General features: G+C 36.1%; 2 protein-coding genes across 2 annotated transcripts; one reads left to right on the forward strand and one right to left on the reverse strand.

Annotated features, from left to right (window-relative positions):
* The first annotated feature begins 954 nt into the window (after positions 1-954).
* LOC132278135 (heptahelical transmembrane protein 3-like) lies at positions 955-4,998 on the forward strand. Its single transcript, XM_059779951.1, has 4 exons — positions 955-1,630; positions 1,729-1,821; positions 1,994-2,075; positions 4,128-4,998. Exons 1-4 carry the CDS (start codon positions 1,377-1,379, stop codon positions 4,809-4,811), a joined length of 1,113 nt encoding a protein of 370 aa, XP_059635934.1. The 5' UTR covers positions 955-1,376; the 3' UTR covers positions 4,812-4,998.
* Positions 4,999-5,620: 622 nt separating this feature from the next.
* On the reverse strand, positions 5,621-23,208 carry LOC132278134 (protein REDUCED CHLOROPLAST COVERAGE 2). Its single transcript, XM_059779950.1, has 23 exons — positions 22,452-23,208; positions 22,123-22,184; positions 21,899-21,991; positions 20,659-20,731; positions 19,467-19,865; positions 19,133-19,197; positions 18,874-19,005; positions 18,683-18,724; positions 18,043-18,567; positions 17,768-17,925; positions 17,047-17,569; positions 16,790-16,852; positions 16,601-16,702; positions 15,260-15,580; positions 15,075-15,167; positions 14,881-14,982; positions 14,682-14,786; positions 13,416-13,549; positions 10,351-10,534; positions 9,306-9,437; positions 9,114-9,226; positions 8,449-8,530; positions 5,621-8,353 (listed from the first exon to the last, which is right to left on the reverse strand). The coding sequence occupies exons 1-23, from the start codon at positions 22,519-22,521 to the stop codon at positions 6,113-6,115; spliced, it is 5,814 nt and encodes a 1,937-aa protein (XP_059635933.1). The 5' UTR covers positions 22,522-23,208; the 3' UTR covers positions 5,621-6,112.
* Between the last annotated feature and the right edge of the window lie 3,120 nt (positions 23,209-26,328).

Consider the following 26,328-nt stretch of genomic DNA (forward strand, 5'->3'; position numbering starts at 1 on the left):
TCAAGTTCGCGAGTAGATCCGAGCTTCGTGAGTGGGAATTTTTTAGATCTGGTTTCGAATTCTCCGAATTATGCTCACCATTTACGAGATCTGAATTGTCTGAACTCTAAATCCGTCAGATCCCGCCACAATCGAACAACTCGTTGTTGCGTAGATCTGAAGCCACTTCTGCCAAAGCTTCAAGAATTGTAATTCCTCCAGAGTAGGTCACAATCGCTCAGATCTGGATCCAAATCCCAAAGATCGAGTCTCGATCAACCAAATTGGTCTGAATCCACTCGATATTCCTCATTGATCAACCAAACTTCCATGCGATTCCCACAGACGGCGCCAATTGAAGATGCAAGAAATTCATACCCACTTTCTCTCTCTAGAATTCTTACACTTCAACCAAAAGATCCTCCTCTTCTTTTCATTCCTTCCCTTATTTATAGATATTTACAAGATATTTACAAATATTGACGGATTGCTGGATCTGGGCCTGTTCCTCCATAAGTCCTGGTCACCTTTGATGGGCTTATTCGCGTTCGGCCCATATGGCAGTGTCTTTTTATAGGCCGACCCAGCTGTACGGACCGGATGTCGTACTTGCAAGTCAGATCCAAGTCAGATCCGGCCCATGTCGTCCTGGACCTCCTCAACTATATACCTAAATTAGACTAAAATTAGATTAGGAAAAACCTCTCTACTCGAAATGAAGGAATTGTAAGAAAATTTTTATTTCACACCCCTTGTCCATTTATGTCTCCACTAACTTTAGTCAACATTAATGTGTCCTTAACACTAGGCCCAGCCCTTAACCTTGCCCGATAAGCTGATGGACTGGCCTGTAGTTAAATGTGGAATCCTGTCCCAGTCTAACATTCTGGGCCCATTAGGAAGATTCTTTAATTTAATTGAGCTCACTTTTAGTCAACCTAACTACATTTTCATACGCATTTTCCCACTAAATTCATCACCTAAATTACGATTATAACCTTCCGCCAAACTTGAATGAAGATCAAACCAATAAAAATTGTATACACTAGTACAATTTATTTATAAAAAAAAAAAACTGAAATTATATGGCAATCCTTTAATGACTTTCCGTAATCAAGTAAAGCATATGTTTCCACGTGCGTGATTCAGGAATACTAACCGTATGAGCACAGCCTTCAGCCTTGTATACAAATTCACGTTATCTTGATGTGTAGCTTTTTCAAATTTGATCATGCTCTGTTCGCTGATTATAAATATACTTCTCATCCAAATTGAACCACCCCACTTTATAAGAGTTCCATATATATATACACACACACACACATAGCCGGAGAGACAAAGAGAGGTCGGAGTAGAGTGGCCGGAACCGGAAGAGAGAGACGGATCTTCCAGCTGAAATGGAACGGAGAGGCGCCAAGAGCGCGAAACTCGGTAATGGAGAAGATAGAAGGGACCGAGTTGACTTGGATCGGACGGTGGTGAAGAAGCAGAAGGAGGGGAGATTTGAGAGGCGATTGGTGAAGTACGAGGAGTTGCCGGAGTACTTGAAAGATAACGAGTTCATATTGGACTATTACAGGTGTGAATGGCCGTTGAAGGATAGTTTGAGTAGCGTCTTCGCTTGGCACAACGAAACCCTAAACATTTGGACGTGAGTCATCAATCAATCTATCTATCATTATTTAACAGACTCGTCTGAATTTCCATCTCAATTTGAGGTTCATTTTTTAAAATTTTAACTTTTTGTAGGCATTTGGGAGGCTTCTTGATATTTTTGGCGTTGACGGTGATTAGCTCAACGGAGTTGGCGACAATCGATGGTTTAATCTTCAGTTTCTTCAGGTTCGTTGACCGGAAAAACTCATCCCAAAGGAGTGGGTAGTTAAAAGAGCTCTCTTGTGCTGTGTGATTAGAATTGAAATAATTTTCAAATTTTTGATAATTTATATGAAGTCTATTTTTTTTAGAGCTAATTTTTTATTAAATAAGAATGTTTGATGTGGGACCGCACTAGACCTGGCGTTCCAAGAGCGTTGATGACGATGACGATGACGATGACGACGAAGGACTCCAACAGCTCAGACGCATTCTTTCCGGTGAGTGTTTCTCTTTCTCTCTGTCACTCTAAAAACGTCGTTTTATGAGAGAGAATAAAGGGCAATGATAAGACACCCACATTATCAGGCAGCGAGTGTAGGTCCCACTTTCCTAGCCCATTACTAATCATTCATCACCAGTACAAATGCTTTAGCTGACAGCTCGTTTCCTTTATCATTGCCCATATTGGTCACGTGACTTAGTACTTTCATGACCCCCCAGCTGTACCAATTAATTAAATGAAATCAATTAAGTTGGACAACTTTGAAAATGTCCGAAGTCCCACACACGTCTTTGAATCCTTTGTTGTTTTTTAACCCGCGTCTTTGAATGAAATGAAATCAATTAAAAGTAATTTCAAAACCGCCCATTTAATTAACCTCCCAACAAATTTGAATTTTAAATTTTTAACGTCAGAGTTGAAGCTATTATTCCCAGAACGGCTTAGCTCATGTCTTAAGTGATACGAGTACCTGTTTTTTCCTAACCAAACGCCAGATTGATTGTTTGAGTGAAGAAGATGACAAATGGGTGCCCACGTGTTATCAAAAATTAAAAATATTACTTCTATAAATTACATTTTCAAGGTGAAATACTTAAAAGTATTAACCAACGTGAATGGAGGACTTGACGACGTAAATATATCTCTTCGTCCTTCACTTGTCAGATTATTTAGTCGGTACAAACTTTGAACTTGTAATCATGTTTGAAAAAAAAAACGGTGTATTTGCTCCTTTTATAGGAACTATCAGCAATTGTATTGAAAATTATAAGCATATAATTAATGCAATTCAAGTAGATGAAGAGTTTTCTGACCGGTAGTTATGATCTCTACTATGTAGAATGTTTGGTGTGTTTCATCTTCCAACCATTTTGGTGAAATTAGTTGGTTTGATTAAATTCATCAATCTATTTTATTGTTTTTATTATTATAATTAAGAAGGAAAATAGAATTGGTTGCCCTACACTAGTGATTTGTGAAAGTAGTTTATCTGCCATGAAATTTCTGCCTTGTAAGGAATAGATGACCTTAGAATGAAGTTTGGTGACCAAACAAGAATTTCAAATTAAGCAATCCTTCAAGGGACTTTCATATCAAAACTGTGATGGTTGAAAGATGAAAATATATGTCTGAAAATGTCTACTGAACAACTTCAACAGGTGCTAACCTCTTAACCATTTTGATCACAATAACTCTCAATTGAAAAGCTGTAAGGATAGGTAAGCCGTGCAGTAGAAAATAGCAAATGCTATACCCTAGACGCCAAAATTTAAGGTGTGGAATTGTTGTGAATTACATTGGGATAGCAAAGGAGTAGGAAGCATAGGCTTGTAGGTTGAGCTTTACGTGTGTAACTCTCTCTAGAAAGATATTTGACATTTTCAGCTTGGTGTCATTAGTTAGACATTAAAATGTAGAAGCTGACAATTATAAGGTTATAAAAGGGGACGTGAGTGGTTCAAGTCTCACATGGAGCATTGTAGTATGTACTTGTGCTACTTACCTACCTGGGAAAAAAAGAAAAAAAAAATTAAGGTTTCTTATGTTGCTTTGGAGTATTAACACATTGATTAATTCATTTATCTGGTTAATTCATCTACGAGCTGCCTCATAGGCCAGTGAGTTTCTTGTTTGGACTTACTAACTTCAAACGGCCATAACTCACTCATTTCAAATCCAAATTAGGTCAAATTTGTGTTCAAATTGAAGGTTTTGAAGTCAAACTTTCCAATGGAATTGGTTTCACCCAAAAATTCAACTTACACAAAGAATTATGGCGGTTTAAGGGAGGCATGGTCACGAAATCTCCCAAACCAAAGCTACCCACTTGTTGGAAACATTACCCCAGCTACCAGAAGCTTAGGAAAGGTGTTAATAACCTAATAATGATCATTCCTCATTAGTTGCACCCTTGGGACATCTCTCCCTGTTTTTAAATTAATAAAGAAGAGCTTGTGTATATGGAGACTTTTTGAATTTAATTAGTATATACAAGTTTGAGTAGTAAATTTTGAATTATATTAGAACTCGTTTTGATGTTTGTTTGCAGGATTCACATCTACCACACATTCCTCAGCCTTCAGTTTTACATGGAAATGCACATGATGTAATTCCTAGGTGGCCTTGGTTTGTATTCTTAGCTGGGGCAATGGGCTGTTTGGTTTGCAGCTCCCTCTCCCACCTACTTGCCAGCCATTCCCGACGCTTTAATTTCTTCTTCTGGCGCCTAGATTATGCCGGCATCACCCTTATGATAGTCTGCTCCTTCTTTGCACCCATCTACTATGCTTTTTCCTGCCACCCATATTCGCGGCTCTTTTATCTTACCTCTATTTCATTGTTTGGTATCCTTGCCATAGCAACCCTCCTTGCGCCTGCTCTCTCCACTCCTCGTTTCCGAACCTTCAGGGCCTCTCTTTTTCTCAGCATGGGTTTCTCAGGAGTGATTCCAGCAGTGCATGCCCTAGTCCTATTTTGGGACCATTCACATATACTTGTTGCCCTTTGCTATGAGCTTGCTATGGCCATTTTATATGCTGTAGGAGCTGGGTTTTATATAAGTAGAGTGCCAGAAAGATGGAAGCCAGGTGCCTTTGACATTGCAGGGCACAGCCATCAGATTTTCCACGTGTTTGTCGTTGCAGGAGCACTTGCCCATTGTGCTGCCACCCTAGTTGTTATGGACTGGCTTCGGGGTAGACCAACCTGTGATGGTACTCTTAGCTGGACATGACAATGGTGAGAGTACTTCTTAGCAGAATCCATATATTGTGTCTACTTTTGTTGGCTTGTACGAACTTATGAAGGAAATTGTCCTGCAATTTTTATGGAAAGAGTAGTTCATTTTGTTGTATTTATGGCATTTTATCACTATTGTAGAAACATACATTCACTCAGTATACTATTAATTCTTGTTTGAACAGACAGTGTCTGCTTGGAGTTGAAATATAGGATGATGTGGTGATTAAGTGCCCATTAGGGAGTTTGAGGTTTTATTACTTTCCTGAATTTTAACGAGTATTAGAAGCATTTACTGTTGATCTTATGACGCATATTATTAGTGTTACCAGAAAAGAATGCTACAAGTCATTCAGAGAACAAGTTGAACAACAAGAATTACAAAATACTGTTTTTTCAAAATAACTAAATAAAGTTGGGCATTTTTTTTTTTAATAGCCTAATGCCTTATTTGTTTATCTCAACAAGGAGAAGAAAGTCATGACTTATTTGATGCTTTTATATTCCTATCTATATCCAAATACAGAATAGTGATTCATTTTTCTTTAAATTTTTTTTTTTTTTTTTTTTTTCCCCAAATAGGGTAACAATATTACAATTCGAATCAAGACCTTTCTTCTCCTTTTTCAAATTCCATTCCCAAAGGATTTGATTCTGACTGAAGTACAAGATGATGCACCTTATCTACTAGTATAACACAACCAGGACAGGAGCAATATGAATTCAAAGACCATCTAATTGGTTGCACTCTTTAACGAATTTATCAGGCTTACTCGTAATAGCCTATTTATTAGATTATCAAAATTGACAAAAATGTAAAATCTGGATATTATTACGTCAACATTATTTGGTTACAAACAAGAAGAAAAAAAAAATGAAAGTCGGGTAGTAGCAGACCTCCAGACCTTCCTATTTCCATTCACAAGCATCATCCAAGAGGTAATGCCTGAAAAGTAAAACCAACAAAACTCAAGCAGAGAGGGTCTAATTTACTAACGAACTACTCAGCAGCATCTTCTACTGTTATGTAGATTTCTTTCTTATACCAGCCTATTATCCTCAAGACTCTCTATGTTAATATTTTACATCCCTTGCTGCATCAAATTCAAACTATATTAGCCAGGATTCCCTACGGTCACTATGATAAACTTTGCAGTGAAAGGAATCCACCCCTCGTTAACTATTTCTCACAAGTTAAGCTTGCAACTTCCTTGTCTTTCTCGGTTAGTCCACAGGGATATAATACAAATCTTGTTTACCTCAAGAAACACAAAAATCTTCCTTCAAAATGTATACTCATTCCTCAACAATTTCAGCTTCACTGTCACTGTAATCTCCCCAACACTTGGTTGGCTTTTCCTCAACTGCTTTGCTGTTGCAGTTTTCACTAGCCACAACAATATCAATAGATGTTGCAACTGCGTCCGTAGGTTTCTCTTCGGTATCAGAATGAGACTTTTCTTTAGTATCAGAATGAGGTTTTTCATTTCCTCCAGTTTGATCTTTTATTGTTTTTTGCTCAATTGGTTCATTTACTTTTCCCACATTGGTTGGGGATTTCTCTGCACTCTCCTCCACCACAATTTCACATTGACCTTCAGGACCAACTTCAACAGTTATACTTGTAGGGGATTCTTCTGAACTGATTGGAGAGAGTGGAAACCCATTTTGAGATGCTGGATTAGCATTAGAGGATTGTTGAAAACCATTCGGTGACACTGGAATACCATTTGAGGTCAATGGATGACCATTTGGGATCACAGGAGGACCATTCAGGGAAGCCATATAACCATTTGGAGACACCGGATAGCCATTAGGAACCCAAGGTTGGCCAGGTACAAATTCAGCTGCATGTGGATTCATTATTCTTGGATTGCTGAACTGATTCCCATCCCCAATATGTTCACCATTGTGGAAAGCAGGCTTGTTACGAGGAACGCGATTTCCAGATCTGTAACCACCTGACAGCCGTGGACCATATGGAATCCTTGCTGTAGCTGAATGATGAGGAGACCTACGAACAGGGTTTACTGTAAGCATTGGCAGAATATTAACGGGTGGTGGTAATATTCCTCCATGCTCCTTAATTCCAGACAATGGAACAGAACCAAAAACTGGAATTATGGATGGATTGAAGGGAGGTGCAGCTGCAGAAAGTTTCTTGGTGTTTTCACTTCCAGTTTCTGCATCACCTTGCTTTTCTGCTTCCGTTGACAAAGGACTAGCACTTCCACTACCTTGTTTTTCAGCTTCAGTCAGCGAAGGACTTGCAATTCCATTACTACTAGGAACATCATGTGAACTTTCATCTTCCTTTGCTTTTTTCTCTTCCAAAATGGAGGCATCTTTTTCCAGCAAGAGAGTTGTATTTTCCATTGGAACAGCAAGAGGTTCCAAATCAGAGGAAGCTGCTGGGCATTTGTCAACTTCTGTTTCCAGAACTGCACTTTTAGAAGCAATAGACTTCAAATCCTTGGAAGAATCAATTTCTGCAACTCCCAAATCAACTACAGCTCCAGAGTTTGCTTCTGTGCCTTCAACAGCAACACTATTTACTTCTGCAACTGTCTCAGCTTCCACTTCTCTATCTTCAGCAGCTGCACTCAGCACTCCCTCTGAGGATTCCGTCAAAACAGACCCCACCACTTCTGTAACTTGTTTCTCATTGACAGTATTTTTCATTTCCTCATCAGAAACCGGAAATTGTTTTTTTTCAATTGATTTATGAAGTTTTTCTTGTTCCGCATCCTTCACTGCTGTCATCTGGTCAACTTGAGTTGCTTCTGCAACTACCTTCACCTTAGTAACCTGAGGACTTTGGTCATTGGGAGGGTTTTCCTTTGGCAACTGTTCCGCTACTGCCTTCACAATGGTACCAGGTGGAGCCAAAGCAACTTCTTTGTAGGAAAAAAGTTTTCCAGCTCCCTGAACGCTTACTGAACTTATAATTGGAGTAGACTTGGCACCTTGATCAGTTGAAGCGGGGCTAGCTGGGGCTGACTTTGGGTTGGCAGATTTCTCTGTCCCAATCGCTGGGCTGGTAGGGTTATTTAATTTTTGACTGAAGCTTGTACTCTTAATAAACTTTTTTGGAACAGGAGCAGACCCAGTTGAAGAAGCAGACTCATTTGAAATTGTTCTTGGGGATGTGAAATTACTGGGCTTACCTCGAGACCTTGATGATTGGGAGATATTCATAAAGTTGGTATTCAGTTTTGCGAGGCTTGGCCTCCTCGAACTAGAAGTCTTACGACCTGTAGGTGAGCGACCTTTGGGGAAAGCTTCTTGCCATCCTTCATTGGAGGTATCATCTCGTGCCAGATCATCATTTTGGTTCAATACCATCGCATCTGCTAGAAGCAAATCAGGTTTCTTTTCCATTGATTCTGCAAACTGTGATCCAGTTTTGTTCTCCAGTTCAGATTTGTTCTCTTTGTCACTAGAGTTTTCTGTAATAGGGTGGCTTGGTGATAGTATTTCATCCTTCTGGAATTCGTCTGTGACCATTTCCCAGCTTTGTCCTGGTTTGCCTTTAACCTATATGATTAGGGAGGAACTTTAATCAGGATATTTTAGTAATAAAATAAAGTGAGATGAGAGAATAAAACTGGGAACAGTCATGATTTTGTGACCTTTGCACGAGCTTGCTTCTTTTGGGCGTCTCTGGTTTTCATATCTGCATCTGGTGTTATGTAATCCAATAGATCTGAAACACTGGTCCAGGAAGGAAAAGAAAGTATTATAATTTATATATGACATGCAATTCAAATGAACTCAAGATAATATGCTATATATTTTTTTAAATATCCAATGTTAGTGGTATGGTAACTGCTGACCAAAATGAGGGGCAAATGTATCAAAACCACTTCAAAGGAAAGTCTATTTAATTTGGTTTTTATAAAGGTTCTTGTAGATATAACTTAGTAATCTACACCATATAATCCAGAATTTAGGGAACAAAATAAAAAATTCTGATATTAAAAGCATAAACATAACAACAAAAAGAAACCCACTAACAAGAAATTTGACATCACAATCATGTATTAAGATTGATTTTGTATCAGCATGCCCGTCATAGAGAAACCATGTACTGATAACTGTACTGGTGAAAGAACAAACTATCTAACTAGTAACTATATTCACTTACTCAAGAATTCAGGAATCCATCAAATAATAGTTTGACTACAAGCTATCTACACAGGACTTTTGGATTAAGTGCAAGCATATGCAAAGTAAGCATTATTTTTTACCAGTAAAAAGGGAAAAGAACACACAAATAACACAACAAATAAATTACCTTAAGTGACCTTTACTGGAGATAGAGGCATCTGGTTTTGGAGCACCATTGCGTGCAGCTTCCTGCTGTTCCAGAGCCTTGGACTCAAAGTACTCAAGCCATGCAGCGGCATCCTGCAAAAGTATACATATAAAGTTGAGGGATAAGGGCCAAATGTGAGGCTCAATTACTAAAGGTGGAACTTTATCTTACCTGTGTACGTAGATCATCTGATCCAAGCTTGGCCTGCAGTATCTGTAGAGTGGTTTGTTCATGCTGAACACTCAAGGAGTATGCTTCCATCAAAGAGAGAGCGATTGCTATAGCATGATAGCTGGCAGCAGTCTGAAGAAACCAGATATACAGGTTAAACATGACCATATGCAGGCTAAAATATACTGCTCCAACAATTTTACACAAGCATTTGGTGAGATTTCATATTCCAAGAGACATGCAAGTGGTAATATTCTCTATTGATCAGTGGGTGATATTGGCCAATTGGAAAGACATTTAAGAGTTAAAATATAGAGCTAGCAATATCTGATTTGAATCTTTAAACTCAACTTGTTTGATCATGTTTGGATTTGGCACCGAGGCCTAATTGAAATTCTTATCGTGGTATTTTAATATAATTTCATATTTAACAAAGGGAGAGCAGATTTCGAGAGTCTGGGAACCATTCAAACCTATGTAATTTGCCCCCATACAACAAACTTGCTTTTGGTCTCTTTGTATAGACTGTCATTCAACACGATGAAAGCAATTTATGTACATCAAAATTAGTTAGATTAGTTAGTATTTACACTCATATGATGAATGGTTTCTGATCAAAACTACGATGTACATTTAAAAACAAGGAAGTAATTCAATTTCCATGAATTATAAATTGACAAAGCATATCATTTAATCAATGTTCTGCTTCAGTCTAGTCAGAACCAGGAACTATTTCAATTTAATCAGGAAATTCAAGATCAAGTTCAAAACAGAAAAGATAAACATCTCATTTTTGCTTTATCCTTTTTGGAGTTTAAACATTTTCATTTTTGCAGCCCATTTTATTGTTAATAGCAACAGCTACAAAATTTACTTCCTTGATTAATAACACAAGCCGTATGTTATATTCCATCTTGTATGTATTATATAAGGTTGCAACCATACGCATCAAAATTACCTTTATTTGTAACATTAATCCTTATTAGATATAGCCTTGCTTGCAATACACGAGAGAGACGGGGGGAGGGGGAGAGAGAGAGATTACTTGTATATGATCAGCACCAAGTAGTCTTTGATTACACTTGAGAGCCTCATGAAGATATCTAAGGGCAACATGGACGTTCCCCAAACCTTCTTCCATCATTGCTACGTTAATATAGGTGGCAGCAGTATTTGGATGAGATGGTCCACATGTTAGGTGCAATAGATACAATGCACGATTTACATACCTGGGATAGAAAGAAACAAGTGTAAGCTATACATCTTTGATATAAGGACTTCACCTTGATGCCTATTGAGTCAAATATGTCAAACATCTTCTGGGCTTTTAGTGCAAAAATGCTAAATTTTCAAGAATAAAAAACCATTAGTTGCTTTCTTTTACCAGTACTGTTTGCTCAAGAGAAGCTTCTGTTTTTAGGAAGTTGTCATGGCACCTTCCTATACTCCACACTGAATAACTCTTTTGAGAATATGACTGCTTTTATTCACCTAGATGGGTAAAGATGAAAAGCCAATCCATCAAGAAATAAGGCTATGAAAGTACCCCAATTATATTGGGTTCTCTTTTGGGGCGCGGGGGGGTGGAGTTCAGCATTTCTTAAGGCCATCCATCTGCAATCACAAGTTAAACCATTTCTTGCCTAGAGCCAGACCATCACTTGACTTAGAAATATTTCAGCTTGAACTATGGCTCCCCTTTTTCACTACCAAAGGATATTTGAATAAACCAAACTCTACAATTGAGAAATTGTCACATTTCAATACCAAAAATGCTGTTAAAGCTAGTTGCTTGGATGAACAGATCCCTTTTCTTGTTTTTCATCTTTGCCCCAGATAGGCAATTGGCAGAAACTTCTCAAACTTAAAAACCTACTCAAAAGTATAATGCTTTACCAATTACCATGCGGTATGCCAAACTGAGAAATTACTCAGCAATTGATCGGCCTAACAGAGCACTCTGTTATTAAAGTTGATATTCTTAGTTAAAACTTTCGTGGTCAAAATAACTTTTAGTTAAACTGGTCGTGAAGAGCCTGCTAACATGAGAGGAGGCAAACTGACATTTTCACAAGGGGGCGCTTAGGAAATTGTGTGATCAAATTTCTAGCTGGTTAGGTATTATTTCATATTAATTTTAAGTTGACATGCTGCATAAATAGTTTTATTTATGTTTTCTTATATTTTAGGACATTACTTCTTTTTATTACAAAATAAACAATATCTATATTATCCTTTCAATATGAATACGACAAAAGGGGTGTTTGGGTAAATTCAAGAAATAAAGGACATGGACTGTACAGGTTTTTGTTTTCGGTAATGCAATCAAGTTAGAATGGTCCCATCTGCCAAACTTCCAGAATTTTCATTTTACAATGCATGTCTGATAGAAGTAGGAGAAATGTAACAGTGTACATGTATCAATGCAATAGAGTTGAATACTAATAATTTGAGAATTTTTTTAAAGGTTTGAGTAATTATGTGACGTAACCTTAACCCTATGAGGTGAGATTCTAGAAGATTCACTTCTCCTTCTGTTTTCTCTACAATTCAATTCACATTTCTTGTTACAAACAGCTCTTTATCTTTTGGTTTTTCATCCCAAAAATCAAATTCTATAATACTAACCTTTCAGATAACCTTTTAGCTTCTATCCAGCACACAGAACCCTAAAATATCTAATCCAAAATCCTAACCACTAATTTTCTAGGAATCCAGCAATGATAAACCTCAAAACCAAGAAAATTTCAATCCTTTGCGATCCACATCGCCTACAACTTTCTCTACCTTCGAAATCACTAAACCAACAAACTTCTAATAACCTCTGCCCAACCATACAATAGGCAGCATTATTCTAAGATTCTTCTAGCATTATTTTCCGTCGGCTGGACTTCTGTTATCTAGTAATAACCCAACTATAATTTTAAAGCCTCACAAATTGAGAGTTCATGCAGAACAGAAAACTTGAAATCATTTTAGTGATACTAAATGGAAAAGGCAAGAAACAGTTTATTAGGGCCCGTTTGGCGTTGTTGTTAGAATGTTAAAAGTGCTCGTCTGTAGAGCTGCCAAAATATTACGATTAGTAAAAAGTATGTTAGGTGTTTGGTGATACATTATATAAAGTACTCTTCACAATTAAATTACTTTTTAATCTGTTTGGTAACAATAATTTTTAAAGCACTTCTATCGCTAATTTTACAATAATGTCCTTAAATAGAATGTTTATTATATGTGATAATAACAACTTTCTAAAAGAAGCCGCACAATTGTCTTTAAAAAAACTAAAAAAGAATAAAATTGTCCAAGGAAAAACAGTTACCTAAAATATAGATACTCTACCCAGAATGCAGTTTTAAAAGCTAGAAATTTTAGCTACATTCAAAAGCTCTACTAAGCTAAAATTGGTAACAAACACATCTAAACGCAATTTCTTAAAATAAAAGCGGTTTTAAGCGGTTGAAAAACAATACCAAACGGGCTCTTAATAAATAGTTATTTGAATCAGTTATTCTTTCAAGTGGTTATGATATTATTTTTCTGACAGACAGTTTTTTTTCGATAATTAACTTACAGACAAACTTGTTTGAACAAATAGATCAATTTCATAATTCACTGTAAAACATCTTTGAATCCCGCATTGCTGTTGAACGAATAGAATTTCAGTGAATACCAAATTTTTATACCACCTCCGCACACGGTTCCAAATTTGTATACTACCTCCGTTGTAATCGGCACTTATAAAATTCCTTTGCTTCCCACTGAGACCTAATAGTAACTTATAAGAATTGATGGAGACTCAGAGTGAATCTAATGTCAGGTTCATATTCCTAAATGTATTGTTTGAGAGATATATGAAGCAAAGACTCACCAGAAGAAAAAAAAAAAAAAAAAGAAGATAAATGAAGCAAGTATAATTTACGCCAAAAAATAAATAAAACATGGATAAGCTTTAACCGCATCACACAAATATAAATATCTGCATGAAAGAAAGCAATGCAATGTGCTAGCCCTTTTTATTATAGAAAGCAATGCCAAACCAAAAGGAAAACAACTACCATGCAAAAGCTGCGGAGAACATTTTTCAATTCAGAATACTAGATAACATACTTCAAGGCCAACTCAGTGTGTTGGAGTCGATAGTAGAAAACAGCTAGATCCCCATAACTTTTCATTGTATCAGGATGATCAAGTCCGAGCTCTCTCTCATTGATATCCAATGCTTTTTGCTGATATATAGTAGCCTGATCAAGTAATTAACAACAGTGTGATCATGCTAAATCACATGTAAAACAGCAATCATCTGGTCACAGATGTCTTATATATTTATTTTTAAGATGACACTTGAAATTGAGTAAAAATGAAGTTGATTTAGAATGAGAATGCTCGATTTTTTAAATAAAAAATAAAAATAAAAAAACACCTTAACGTTAACTCATAATTGTTAATTAAAGATTTAGGCTTCTGACTTTAAATGCTTTAGCCTCTAATGTCTTTGTCCAATTTGTGCACTTCTGATTTATTTGTCTTCCACAAAATATCAAACACAAATTATAAGCATTGCAAATTAGTCTAATTCATATCATACATGTAAATGCATATTAGCACAATATAATACAATAGACAGAAGAAGTGGCCATGGAGGTGCATAAGGAATTCTTTGCATTTCTGAGTGTTCATGTATTTGCAATATGCAATCAGTAAACAAACTCATGTTTACTCACATCCCATGCTTATAAGTGTGGCATGAAAAAACAAGTCAAAAAAATACATATTCTATTCCTCTCATCTACAAAAAAAATATTTTATTCCTCTAATATATAATTAAATTATATGGTTGTTCTTATATTCCAGCCCTAAATTCCTTGTGTTGCTGCTCTAGGTGTGAACTAGGTCACAAACTGGGGAGATGGATCAAGCCAGGCATGGTGGGATAGGCAACGGCATTAGTCAAAGAATCAATTTTTCCAACAACTAACAAGAAATTTTAGTAAGGCAAAAGAAGAAAACAAACTATGTGCTACAATATCTTTTAGAAGTTCTGAACCCTCATATTTTTATAATTATTTTTATTTTTTAACTTATATGATCTTCTAAATGTCAATGACTGTCAACAATCATTTGACTATGCTTATAAAACTAACCAGACACCTTCCAATCTTTATATACACTTGTTCACCTTCAAGACTGCTTTGGCTGCACTGTGGTCAGCCCATCACCATTTGGATGCACATAGCATGAATTAGGAAGTCAAAAATATGACAATTATCAATGGAAAGTACTTGATTTTTTTAGACAAAACCGGCACCACATAGAAGCATAGCACCAGTCCCGTGATATATGAAAAGGAGTATCCAGGTATTATAAAGCACATACCTGATTAAAATCCCCCGTGTGGTAGAGTACTACAGCCAAAAGACTATATGCCCCCGCTGTCATTCGATGATAAGGGCCACAGACTGACACTAGTTTTGAGAGTGCCTTCAAAATTCAATAGGGAATATGGGTCCAAATAATTATTGGATTCATTAGAAAACCATCAAATAACTTCAAAAGAGAAGATACTACTTTCTACCTTAGTGCCATAATTAACAGCATCCTCCAATTTGCCTTTATCCAGGGAAGTCTTCGATGATTCCAGCAATGTACGCCCATCAGCAGATGAACATGCAACATGCTGTATGAAAAATTGAATACGTCAAGGCTATAAAGAAATCCTGATAAACTTTCAACGCACATTTCCTGACATGAATTGTCTGTGTATTTTACCTTATATACAGGGACCATGCTTACAATATCTGACTTCTTGAAAGGATATGCAGAGTCCATATCATAGTCTCTGGGAACAAGCTCTAGTCCAACCTAGCGAAAGATGATTCCTTTTAAAATACTGGCAAAATGAAGAATAGGTGTGAGGTAAGACCTCCAATTAAACCAAGAGCAAATCATTATACCTTGTGGCAAAGCCCGCGGAGAACAGCAAATTTTCTTAGATCCTGGAAGCTTTCGGATTTCCATCGCCACCCAAACCTCTTCAGAAGGAAAGTTTCCACCCACTTCCATTTCAATGTATCATCATTAGTAACGTCTGCATCAGCGTTTTCTGTAGACAGTGTTCCTAGCAATATATTTAAACATGATGCCACAGCCCCGGCCAATTCAGCAACATTATCAACTGCTGCTACAACAGCTTGCAATACATGTTTGTAGGCTCGAACTACCATCTCATGTATACAGAGTGATTGCACATGAGGGAGCTTGTCTGAAAGTTCTACCTGACATGTACAGAGGAAAGCAAGATAAAATAAGCTTCAAAATCACAAGCCATCCAGCCATATATAAGTAGAAGTAGTGTTATTGATAATTTAATTCAGATGTACAAGTAACCAGAAAATGAGAGGGGAAAAAATCACATTGAAAAGCAAATTTATTATAATAAGAAAACTTATTTAGGTAGAGGATGAACTCAATCTAGCTATAGAGCTCAAAAAGGATGAAACCTGAAATCTTGAGTGGTTTGTGATTTCAGGTACCTGCAAGCCAGTACAGTGAGTTCCTGCCAAGTGCCTTCTCTGACACAATTTGTCATTAATTTAAATGGCTTAATAGTGCATTGTGCACCTCAGATTTTAATTAGGCAGATTTAGTCCACCTAGAAGCTTAGTGTTTATTGGTCCATTTCAAAAGTACACAACATCGCACATGGTATCAACATATTAACTTAATAAAGAACTAACACAATTTTTCCCCCAAACTTGAGCTCTTATATTCTCTGTACTCTTTAACCATACATCTCCACTCACTTGAGGGACTCTTTCTTCTATCAAGATCTCCACAACTGTTATAACCAACAAACCCATTTTTAATCTTAACCATTCCAGCAGAAGCAAAGCAATTGTGAGGCGTTCATATGACACATGCCTATATGTTGAATCGCAAATAATAACTCGCATAAAGTTCATCATAATTTTAAATAACATTTCATCCTCAAAACAGTACTACTGTTATGTAGTTGATCACGTTCAAATGGCATTCCTTTCTCCATTAGAAATTAATTCAATTCATGACTAGTGCATTCGACTACCATCTCCTTCATTCAGTTCATAACTGGTGCACTTGACTACCATCTCCATCTAGTTTTTTCCCACTTCTTTCTTTTTCTTTTATTAAAGTATTGAGGAGCATAAACTACTAAAGAAAGGAAAGTACTGAAGACTTAATAATGCAGTGGCAGCAGTAGAAGCACTAAGGAAGCAGAAGAATATGAAATAAAGGGAAAGATATATAGCATTTACCACGCGCCCCAAGGAACACATTTGCAAACCCCTGGTATGCATAAAATCTGTCAATGTCCTTCCATCAACTGGTGAAAGTTCAAGGGACCCAAAATCTGCCACCTAATAAAAGTCGAAGTTGTAGTAATCCAACATAGTCTTAAAAAACCTCAGGGGAAATGAAAATGTTGATACTATTAAGGAACTAACCAGTTTTGGAAGTGCAGTATCAGCATAGTATTTGTGTGCCATCTCGATCAACTCATCAGGCGACTGCCATGGGACCATACTATATATGTATCAAAATTCAAGAAGGCTACATAGGATCAATCAAAAAGAAGTTCATTTTCTATAACCTTGTATAGGTGAGACTACTCAAGACTCAAATGTCAAAATCTACATAGTTCTGAAAAGAAAGCAGAATAATATAGCAAATATATATCCCGTTACAGAAGCAGGTAGCAAACCTTAAGGTGAAGACCAGTTTCTGATTCTTTAAGGCGCAAATATACTGCTTCAGGAAGCAGCGTTCTCCACATTATTTCCTTTTCCTCATCTTGTTTCTCTAATTGTTTCTGATTAATGGTATCTAATTTCTTGTTCATGTCAAGACTGTTACTGACAGTAACTTCCTTTCCCAGCTCTACTTTGCTGCTCCTATCATCTGTTTTCCTCTTTATCTCCTTTAGTAATCCACCTTGCTTTCCAAGACCCTTTACAGCTGGCTCAACCTTAGCTTCTTCAGTTTTCTTAGAATCAGTTTTTCCTGAAGCCTGATTTTGCAAATGTTGCACCCAACATGCTCCCAACTCCCATCTGATAGAACTTGTTTGTGTAGTGGCTTCTTCCTGCAACTTCAGCAAACTTTCCCTCAGGACTTCCCTTACCAAAGACCTAGCAGAACGCATATCTTCAAAATCTGTGCTCTGTATTCTTTGTACTGCACTAGATGATTGAGGCGTGGGTGGCTTGTGCAATAGCATTCTCAAGCTGAAAAGGAATTAGCAAAGTAAGTAATAAACTATAGTTGTTTGATGAAGCAAAACCATTGCATGCCGTCCAAGAAAGTAGCTGTTCAATCAGTAGGCATACACAATACAGCCTTTAGTGGTACAAGATAAATAAAATATATGCACACAATTTAGGTCCATAACAAATAACAAGTCAATCCAATCTTATCGCCCTCACCTATTCACATTCAGTGCATTAGCACCTCCTTCAGGCTGGTCCTCAATGTCAATGTCCTGAGGTATGGAATTGCCCTCCCAATTTACTTCAGCCACAACCTTCACAACAGCTGTATAACCACAGTGTCTAACGACCACAACACCTAAAGTAGATGTATCCTGCAATAGCATGATGTAAACTAAGCATTTTTTATACCCACTTCAAAAAATAATGAAAAAGAATCTATAGCAATGGAATTAAAATCAAGAAAATTTATACATAAATATTTTACTGACATGAACAGTTGCACTCTCGTCTACTGTTATGCCTTTAAGTAAGTTTCTCTTGGCAAGCTCCTCCTTTGACATCCCAAGAACCTGAGTTCCATCATTTTTACCGTCCAACTTAGTGCTTGCATCAGGCGCATCTCTAGTCACCCTGATAAGTAAATCTCCAACTGATTCCTCATGCAAAATTGAAGCAGTGGGAATATTTGGAGGGCATTGATTAGTGTCAATGAGATGTTTAATGGCTGCAACTGCTTTAAATACTGAAACATCGACAAATAGACTGTGCAGTAGAAATGCTTTCCTGTCTCGAATTTGCCTCTCTTCTGCTGTTTTACAAGGCATTGCTGCCAGAATTGAGAACTCTTTTGCCCACTGCCTGTAATCATGTTTACTGTCTCTTCCTTGTCCACCCCCATTTCCTCCCCAGTTTTCATCTTCTACAGGAAGTGGTGGGAAAAGAGATGGGTTGTTAGCCACAACTGGAGGGACAACCCATGTGTTTGCTCGAAAACCATAAGGGAGGTTCCCAAACTGAAAAATAAAAATAATAATAAATAATAAATAATTAAAAAATAAATTAAATTATATGTAACTGCATTCATCTCTGAGAACATTATCTGGGTGGAAGATTGTGAAATTTTCTTACCTTATTGTGCTCAGTGAAAGCTTTCATGAGAGCTTTGTAAGCCTGCATACATAAACCAACTTCAAACAATGATAAATATACATAAACTGCAGCGGGAAAGTGCACAAACATGTGGAAATGCTGCAAGAGAAACAGAGGCACGAAACAAAACAACTTCAATGAAAATACATGGGAAATCAGATTTTACTCACAGAATCAAAGACCCGGCTGATCTCCTGCAGCAGACCAACCAAACAGTGACTCAAAAGAATATGTTTTCCAGCAGGATAGAACCCTTGTCGCGAAACAACAATTGTCATTGGCTTCCCACTGCAAACCCGAACCTGTATATACATTTACACGTTCAACCCAACCCAATTGACATAAGATTTACTTCGAAGATAGGAGGGTTAAACATAATATTTTCATATATATATAGAAACTAAAAAGGATTAAAAAGGGGAAGCATACATCAATTTGAAAAAAATCGTCTTTGGTTTTATCCTCAAGAAATGGACGTGTGGATCTCCTAATGTCTGCAAAACCAAAATACAAGTGAATTACAAGTGAAGTGAACCAACCAAAAAGAACTCTCTGAAATTAAACAATTTAACCGAATTTGGATGTATTAAGTCCCAACCCCTCAAATAAGAAACAAACCACAATCAATAGTGATCACAATTTCACAAATGACAATGAAAACGCGACCATGGCCTTATTTTCCGAACTTTTCAAAGTTTCCTTGACAACGGAATTTTAGTTCTATCTCTACAAAAGCGCACACATTTTAAGTAGTAAAACTTACATTGTATTGGTGGCGTAAGGTGAGAGAACGAGAAGAAATCATAGAACTGCCCGAGCCTCGGGGGAGGACACATTGCCGCCGCCACGTCACCTTTCTCCCCCGACTCGCCGCCAACATCGTTGCCGAAAACCTCCGTCTTCGGCGACTTGACGCCATGTCTCCCTCTCTGGCCCCCACCAGTGGGCGAACTCGGTTTCTTCTCACCTCCTCTCGCCTTCGAAGCGGCTTCACATCCCGCATTGTCTGGACCGGCCTCGCCATCTTTCGGACCGGGTTCTTTGGGGCTCGTTCGACCGGTGCCTTTGGGAGAAGAAGATGAAACGCCAAAGAAGGTGGTGCAGGCGACGATGTCCAGTAGCCGCCTGATGTGTGCGACAGCTAGCTCTTCCCTGTAGTCCTCTGTAATTTCAATTTTTTTTAAATAAATAAAAAATCAGTACATCCAAGTTTATTATAATTGCATAAATTTACCATATTATCTTCAGAAATTTCAAATTTTTTACATATGGATTAAAAAAAGATCAAGTTCTACTTTCCTTGGAAGGAAGTTCCTTTCTTTTTTCTTCTTCTTCTTCTTTTTTTTTTTGGTTGAGAATTTTTTTTATTCAAGTTCCGTTTGTTTCAATATAAAGTATTTTTTTCAGAAAATATTTTTATTATTTAGGTAAAATATTTTTTTTATTTACACTTTTTGAGTTTGGTCTACGTCAAGGTTAAGGTATTCTTCCGACGGAACGTATAAAATAACTTGCAAAAAATTGATAAATAAATTATTTTTGTAAAATTATAATATATTTTTCCTTAAGTAAATATTTTACCACAATCAAACACTAAAAAATTTTTAAAATATATTTTATATCCAAACAAACGAACCTTAAGTCCTGAGTCTTACTCTTTCTAAATATAATAAGAGTTCAACCCTTAAAATGTTGATGCCATGAATGCTTTCACAATTAAGATACTGATTTGTGCTATTTGGCAGCAGCATTAAAGAAGGGTGATAAATTTCCTTTTATTTCCATGGAATTCTGGTGGGTTTTTTCTTTACATCCTATCCAAACATCCAAGAACTTTAAAAATAAAAATAATAAAATAAAATAAAAATCATAGATTAGGACAAAAATAATGCTGATCTAGTGAAAAAAAGTCTTTATATAATAGAAAACATAATTGAAATATTGAATTGTCTCACCTTCCACAATGCTGAGGTGACAAGGTTTGAGAGAGATAATTTCTACTGAATCTTTCAATTTTGATCCTCGCACCTGTTACACCGGTCACAAGTAAGAAAATAGAGTTAAGTTTTATATGATAATTATTGTAATTTTGATGTATCAATTATATATGTAGAATTATTCATCCAAAAAAACAGTATATGTATAATTAACACAAATGAAGTAAAAAAAAAAAAAAGTAAAAGGCAAAATATAAAATACAATTTTTTTTAAAATGTATCCAACTAAAATTTATAATTGTGGGAACTTTGGGCTTGATTGACACCATTTATGATTCCAAGTGCAGAATCATCCGATGCATAGTAGGAGAGGTTCAGAATTGTTATCTTCGCAAAGGGCATATTTATTTTGTCCGTCCGCAACTTTTTATTTTAAAAAAGCAAAAGAATTCCTGAATTAAAATTTTTGATAAAAAAGATATAAATAGTATAAAAAATTATGTGAATACGACGTTGACTCAATTCATATGCGATGATATATCCTCCAAAATAGTGTGAATGGACGCTAATGGTTATCACCATAATTCAGCCAGAGAATTAATAGTGCACCTGTATTATAGCCAGACACTGTGAATGGACACGGGACTTGAACGTCTTCCAATAAATGTAATGTCAATTTAAACCATACATTGCACAGATTCATATAAAATATATATATATTCATAATGAGGTCTGAAAAGGGTATTACAAAACATTATCTACTGGAGCTTGGATGTGGAGGATCCGGTTGTTTTAAAGAATGCCTCAAAAGATAAAGATCCCATTGTTGCTCTTTTCATACAACTCCTATTAAAGATAACATTAATCGAATCATGATGATTATGGACTATGCAATATGAATGAATAAATTTATGCTGGAATAAAATGTAATCGGACACTATTTTTTTCTAAATAATAAGAATCACACTCTCATTAGAACTTAAACCATTCACCCAACAAACATTTGGGGGTAAAGGAGAGTGAAAAGAGTGCCCATTGCCCAAATACCTCGTGGTACAGTTACATGCCATAATAAAAAATGGTCATAATTCTGTAGCTTGAAATAGTAAAATAAAATTTGCAATGGTCAAAATGGCAAATACAACCCCAAAAGAAGGGGACAATCAAGATGGGCCACCAGCGCACATAAGCTAGGCATATAAAAAGTACATTGCAATAAAGCACACTATATATATATATATATATATATATATAGTACCTCGTGTGAGAAGGAGTAGTTGGTCAAGTGACATGTCTCGATATGGACCGCCAAAAGCTTTCTCACATCTAAGATCCTGTCCGTAGATATTCCCTGCAATCAGCCGAAAAACAACAGCGACGAAATGTTACATACACAACACCCCCTTATCGTACGCTCACACACAGCCAAGTACGCACGCACACCAGATACATAGAGCGAGCGTGTCAAAAACTAATGCTAACCTTAAGCGTCACTTGTGACTCATCTGGCGTTTCTACCGTTATTTCCACTACAGTAGGCAAAACTGTACAAAGAGGGTAGAAAAATCAGAATATCAAGTGTATATATAAAATACACAAAGTTACAATAGTAAAATTCTGTTTGGTTACTGAGAAACTAGAGATGTGAAAATTAAGGAGGAAGAAAGAAAGTTGAAGATTTACACATTGATCAGTTGTCTAATAAGAGAAATTAATGAGGCAGCAGTGAAAACATAAAATTTTGGCGGAGAAGCAAACAGAAAATAGAAGAAAAAATGATCAAGTTGACGGGTTGCGTGGAAAATACCGACCTTTCTCTTCCTTTTTCTTCTTGTCTCCTTTGGGTTTGTGAAGTTTCGCCTTTCCTGTTTTAGGAGCCATTTTGCATCTAAACGTACTATTGGATTGAACAAAACTAGCGACTAGCTTCAAACCAAACTTGGACGGCAATAACAATGCTGTGAATAGGATTTATCGAATTCTATACATACAGTCGAACGAATCTCTGTCCCAAACTAAACAATGACTGCCCAATATTCAATCTTTCTATTCAAACTCTCACACTATTAGAATCAATACAAATTAAATAAATAGTATTCCCAAACTAAGACAACTTGTTTACCATTACAAATTGATTAAGCAGAGTAACCGAATTCAACAATGCAAATGCTAACTTCTGATAGATTGGAGGGGGTGGAAATTGAGATGGTATGGAAAAAGATTGAATTAATTCTTTTTTTTCTTCTTCTTTTTTTTTATGGCTGATGCATGTATATAATAATATATAAATACTGTAAGGACAGAGTGGAAAATGCTGAGAGAACTGATGTAGGTGGTCGTCTTCTTCAACTATCTCTAGTTGAGCTTATTAAAGGCGGTGAAGTGGAAGTAGAAGGGGCCAGGCCAGAAGAAGTTGAGAGAGAGAGGGAGAGAGAGACAATGTGTGCGTTTGAGAGGATATAGCTATAGCCAGAGTGGTGTGGATATGGGATAAGGCAACCCGTTCCCTACACGCTGAGGAGAACGTGAGGCTAGCGATTTTGGGCCTCTCATTTTTCTCCCTATTTTCTTAAAAGATCATCTCCCTGTGTATATATATATATATATAACACATAGCAAGGAGTATAATATATGTGTGGGACAGTGTAATTGTAATCTTGTCATTGGGGACTAGAACCAGCTTATTTGGCTACTACTTCTGTGGTTTAGGAAGCACTTGGATAGTATTATGCCACGTCTCAACTTGCACAAGTAGATAGAGTGCTCCTCTTTTATGTTCGCAAAAAAACATACAGTATATTATATAGAACATATATTTGGCCGAGTTTTTAGTTCTGGACTTCTTTTAAACCTTTATACATGTTTCCTGGAAACAAATAATATTTTCTTTTAATTGGTATTTTTAATTAGAAAACAAAAAATAAATAGTAAAAAGTTAGATTGAATTGTTCTCATTAACTTTGTTTTGTAAAAATAATCTTTATAGTTGTTAAACGAAACAACTTTTCAATGTATTTTTTATACGTATTTATGTTTTTATTAACTAAATATATATAACAATTATATTCAACCATCAACATGCTTAGTGCAAATAAATTTCTTATTCACTATATATATATCAAAATTATACCACAACTTTTTCAATCCCAAAATAATTTAAATCACTTTATCCATGTTATGTTACAAAACATAAGGTATATGAAAGATTTTTAATGTACTGAAATATTTTTTAATTGGTATTTTTAATTAGAAAACAAAAATATATAGTAAAAAGTAAGATTAAATTCTTCCCATTAACTTTTGCTTCCCATTAACTTTTCCCATTAGAAAACAAAATTATGTAGTAAAAAGTAAACATTAAATTGTTCTCATTAACTTTTGCTTTGTAAAAAATAATCTTTAAAGTTGTTGAATGAAATGACTTTTCAATGTGTTGACCCTAAAATCGGCTACCTAAAGTCGATTCAGAAATTGTATAATGCGAACGTGCCAGAACCAACAGTGTGGTTCGAGTGTGTGTTGTCAACTATAGTCTTTTTGAGAATATTAACTTTCAGGTAATTGTAGGAGAAAGAGAACGTAGAACTCCTTCGTAGGTTCAAATTGCCTTATTTAAAAGGAATTTAGTAAGGTGAACAAAATAGTAACAGTTGTAATTGTAAGAATAGAAATGGGATGAGAAATAGATATAGAAGTAGATAGAGAGAAAGAGATAAAGAGAAGGAGATTAAGAGATAGAGAGAATGAGGAGATTAAGAGATAGAGAAAAGGAGATTGAGAGAAAGAGATAGACAAATATAGTAATATTGTTATATGAAGGAAGTAGAATTAGACAGGGAGAGCTTGAGAAAACAATAACATTAAAATAAAGATTCTAGAGTGCTAGACCCCTTACAAAACATGCCTCTATAATTATTTATAGAATATTAATACGTAAACCAACTCCTACCCTTAAGCATTCTACTAACATCAAAACTCTATAACACAACTATATGTAAATTCAAATTAAACGATTCTAAAGATATCCATTAGTATTTAACTGAAATCAATTAAAAGATGGGCAAATTTCTCAAAACTCCCACTACTTTCAAAAAATGATCATTAAACTTCAACCTGTTTCCAAAAATCCCAACCCTATTATAAAGTTATCACATTACCCTAATATCCGACCCGTTAACTGGGCTGTGAAATGACAAATTTGACCTTATCATTTAATGTTAAATTAAAAATAGAAAATTATTATTTTTTAAATTACAAAAATACCCTCTTTCTTTTTTATTACTGTGTTTGCAATAACCAGACACTCATTTCTGTATTAGAACTCCACGGCTGTTCATAGAACAATTGCCTACATGTTGGATATGATGAGTGTGACACATGGTCACTATGATTGCATTTAGGTAGGACTCTAGCCTTCTCTCCTTCACCAAATTCTCCAAGGCAAATTGGGCAATATGTTGCCGGAATGTTGACTCCGGAATTATACACCACCACCAGAATCTGACCAACCGCATCCTTCTTCAGCCCCGTCGAGGCTAATCGCGCACCAACCTGATCTGGAGTCTCAAACCCAAACCTTGGGCTACACCGTGGAGCACAACGCACAATTGAGCACAACACACAATTGAGTTCAATTCGGTCACTTTTCCTGGTCGTTGTGGGTCACTTCGGTGGAAATTTTGAGTCACAAACAACGACCCAAGGCTTAAGAGAAAGACGGGGAGTCCCCGCCCATGGAGAATCCAGATCGCTATCGTCGCTACCGGCGACCCGTTTTGGGTCAATTCATGGTTCCTAGTGGTTGATTCATGGTTCAGGGTGGTCAATTCATGGTTCCAGGTCGCTTCCTTATGCAAAAGAATATTTTTTATTCAGTCCGGTGACTTATAATACCCCTAATTCTCAAAAAGATATAACTGGAATTTATTTATTTATTTTATGTGCATTTTAATTGATTAATTGATTATTTGATTTATGTACATTTAAATATGATTATCTTGCTATGTGTTTAATGGTTTTATTTGCTTAATTGATAATTGTGTCTGTTTAAATTAATTGTAATTGTTTTTAATTTAATTATTGGTTAATTAAATTAAAAACAATTACAATAAATTTAAACAGACACAATTACCAATTAAGCAAATAAAATCATTAAACACATTAATTAAATTATTTGATTAGTAGTGACTTAATTGACATGTATTTTTGGTAGCTTATATAATTTATGTGTGTTGTATTTATAGTTTAGATTTAAGGTTTTATTTTCATGTAGTCGCTGACTTAAATTAGATTTTAATTAAACCTTATAAATATACGCACATACTGTGGTCATGTGTATCTAGACCTAGGAACAACACCTCTGTCCAGCTATCCATCTTAGGCAATATACGCACCCTAACCATGGTCCTGAGACTCAAGCTCATACCATGGCACATATAATAAATATATAAAGTCCGTGTCCTCCTATTACAAAATATCAACCATCTGAAAAGTGGTTTGATAAATGTAAAGCAAATCCATCCTGAAACCATATTAAGTCATTCAATTATTTGATTGATATGACACAAGTAGGTGATGGACTTAACTCAAAGGGTTAATCCATACCTTAATCCAAATTAGGTAGGATTTAGTGTTTGACTAATCCATACCTAGTATGTCACCGTCCCATACCGGTACATACAAATTCTC

This window comes from Cornus florida, unplaced genomic scaffold (assembly GCF_030987335.1).
Source record: "Cornus florida cultivar Cherokee Brave unplaced genomic scaffold, ASM3098733v1 CherokeeBrave_3.0.0_Hap2_Chr10, whole genome shotgun sequence".
Taxonomy (NCBI): Eukaryota; Viridiplantae; Streptophyta; class Magnoliopsida; order Cornales; family Cornaceae; genus Cornus; species Cornus florida.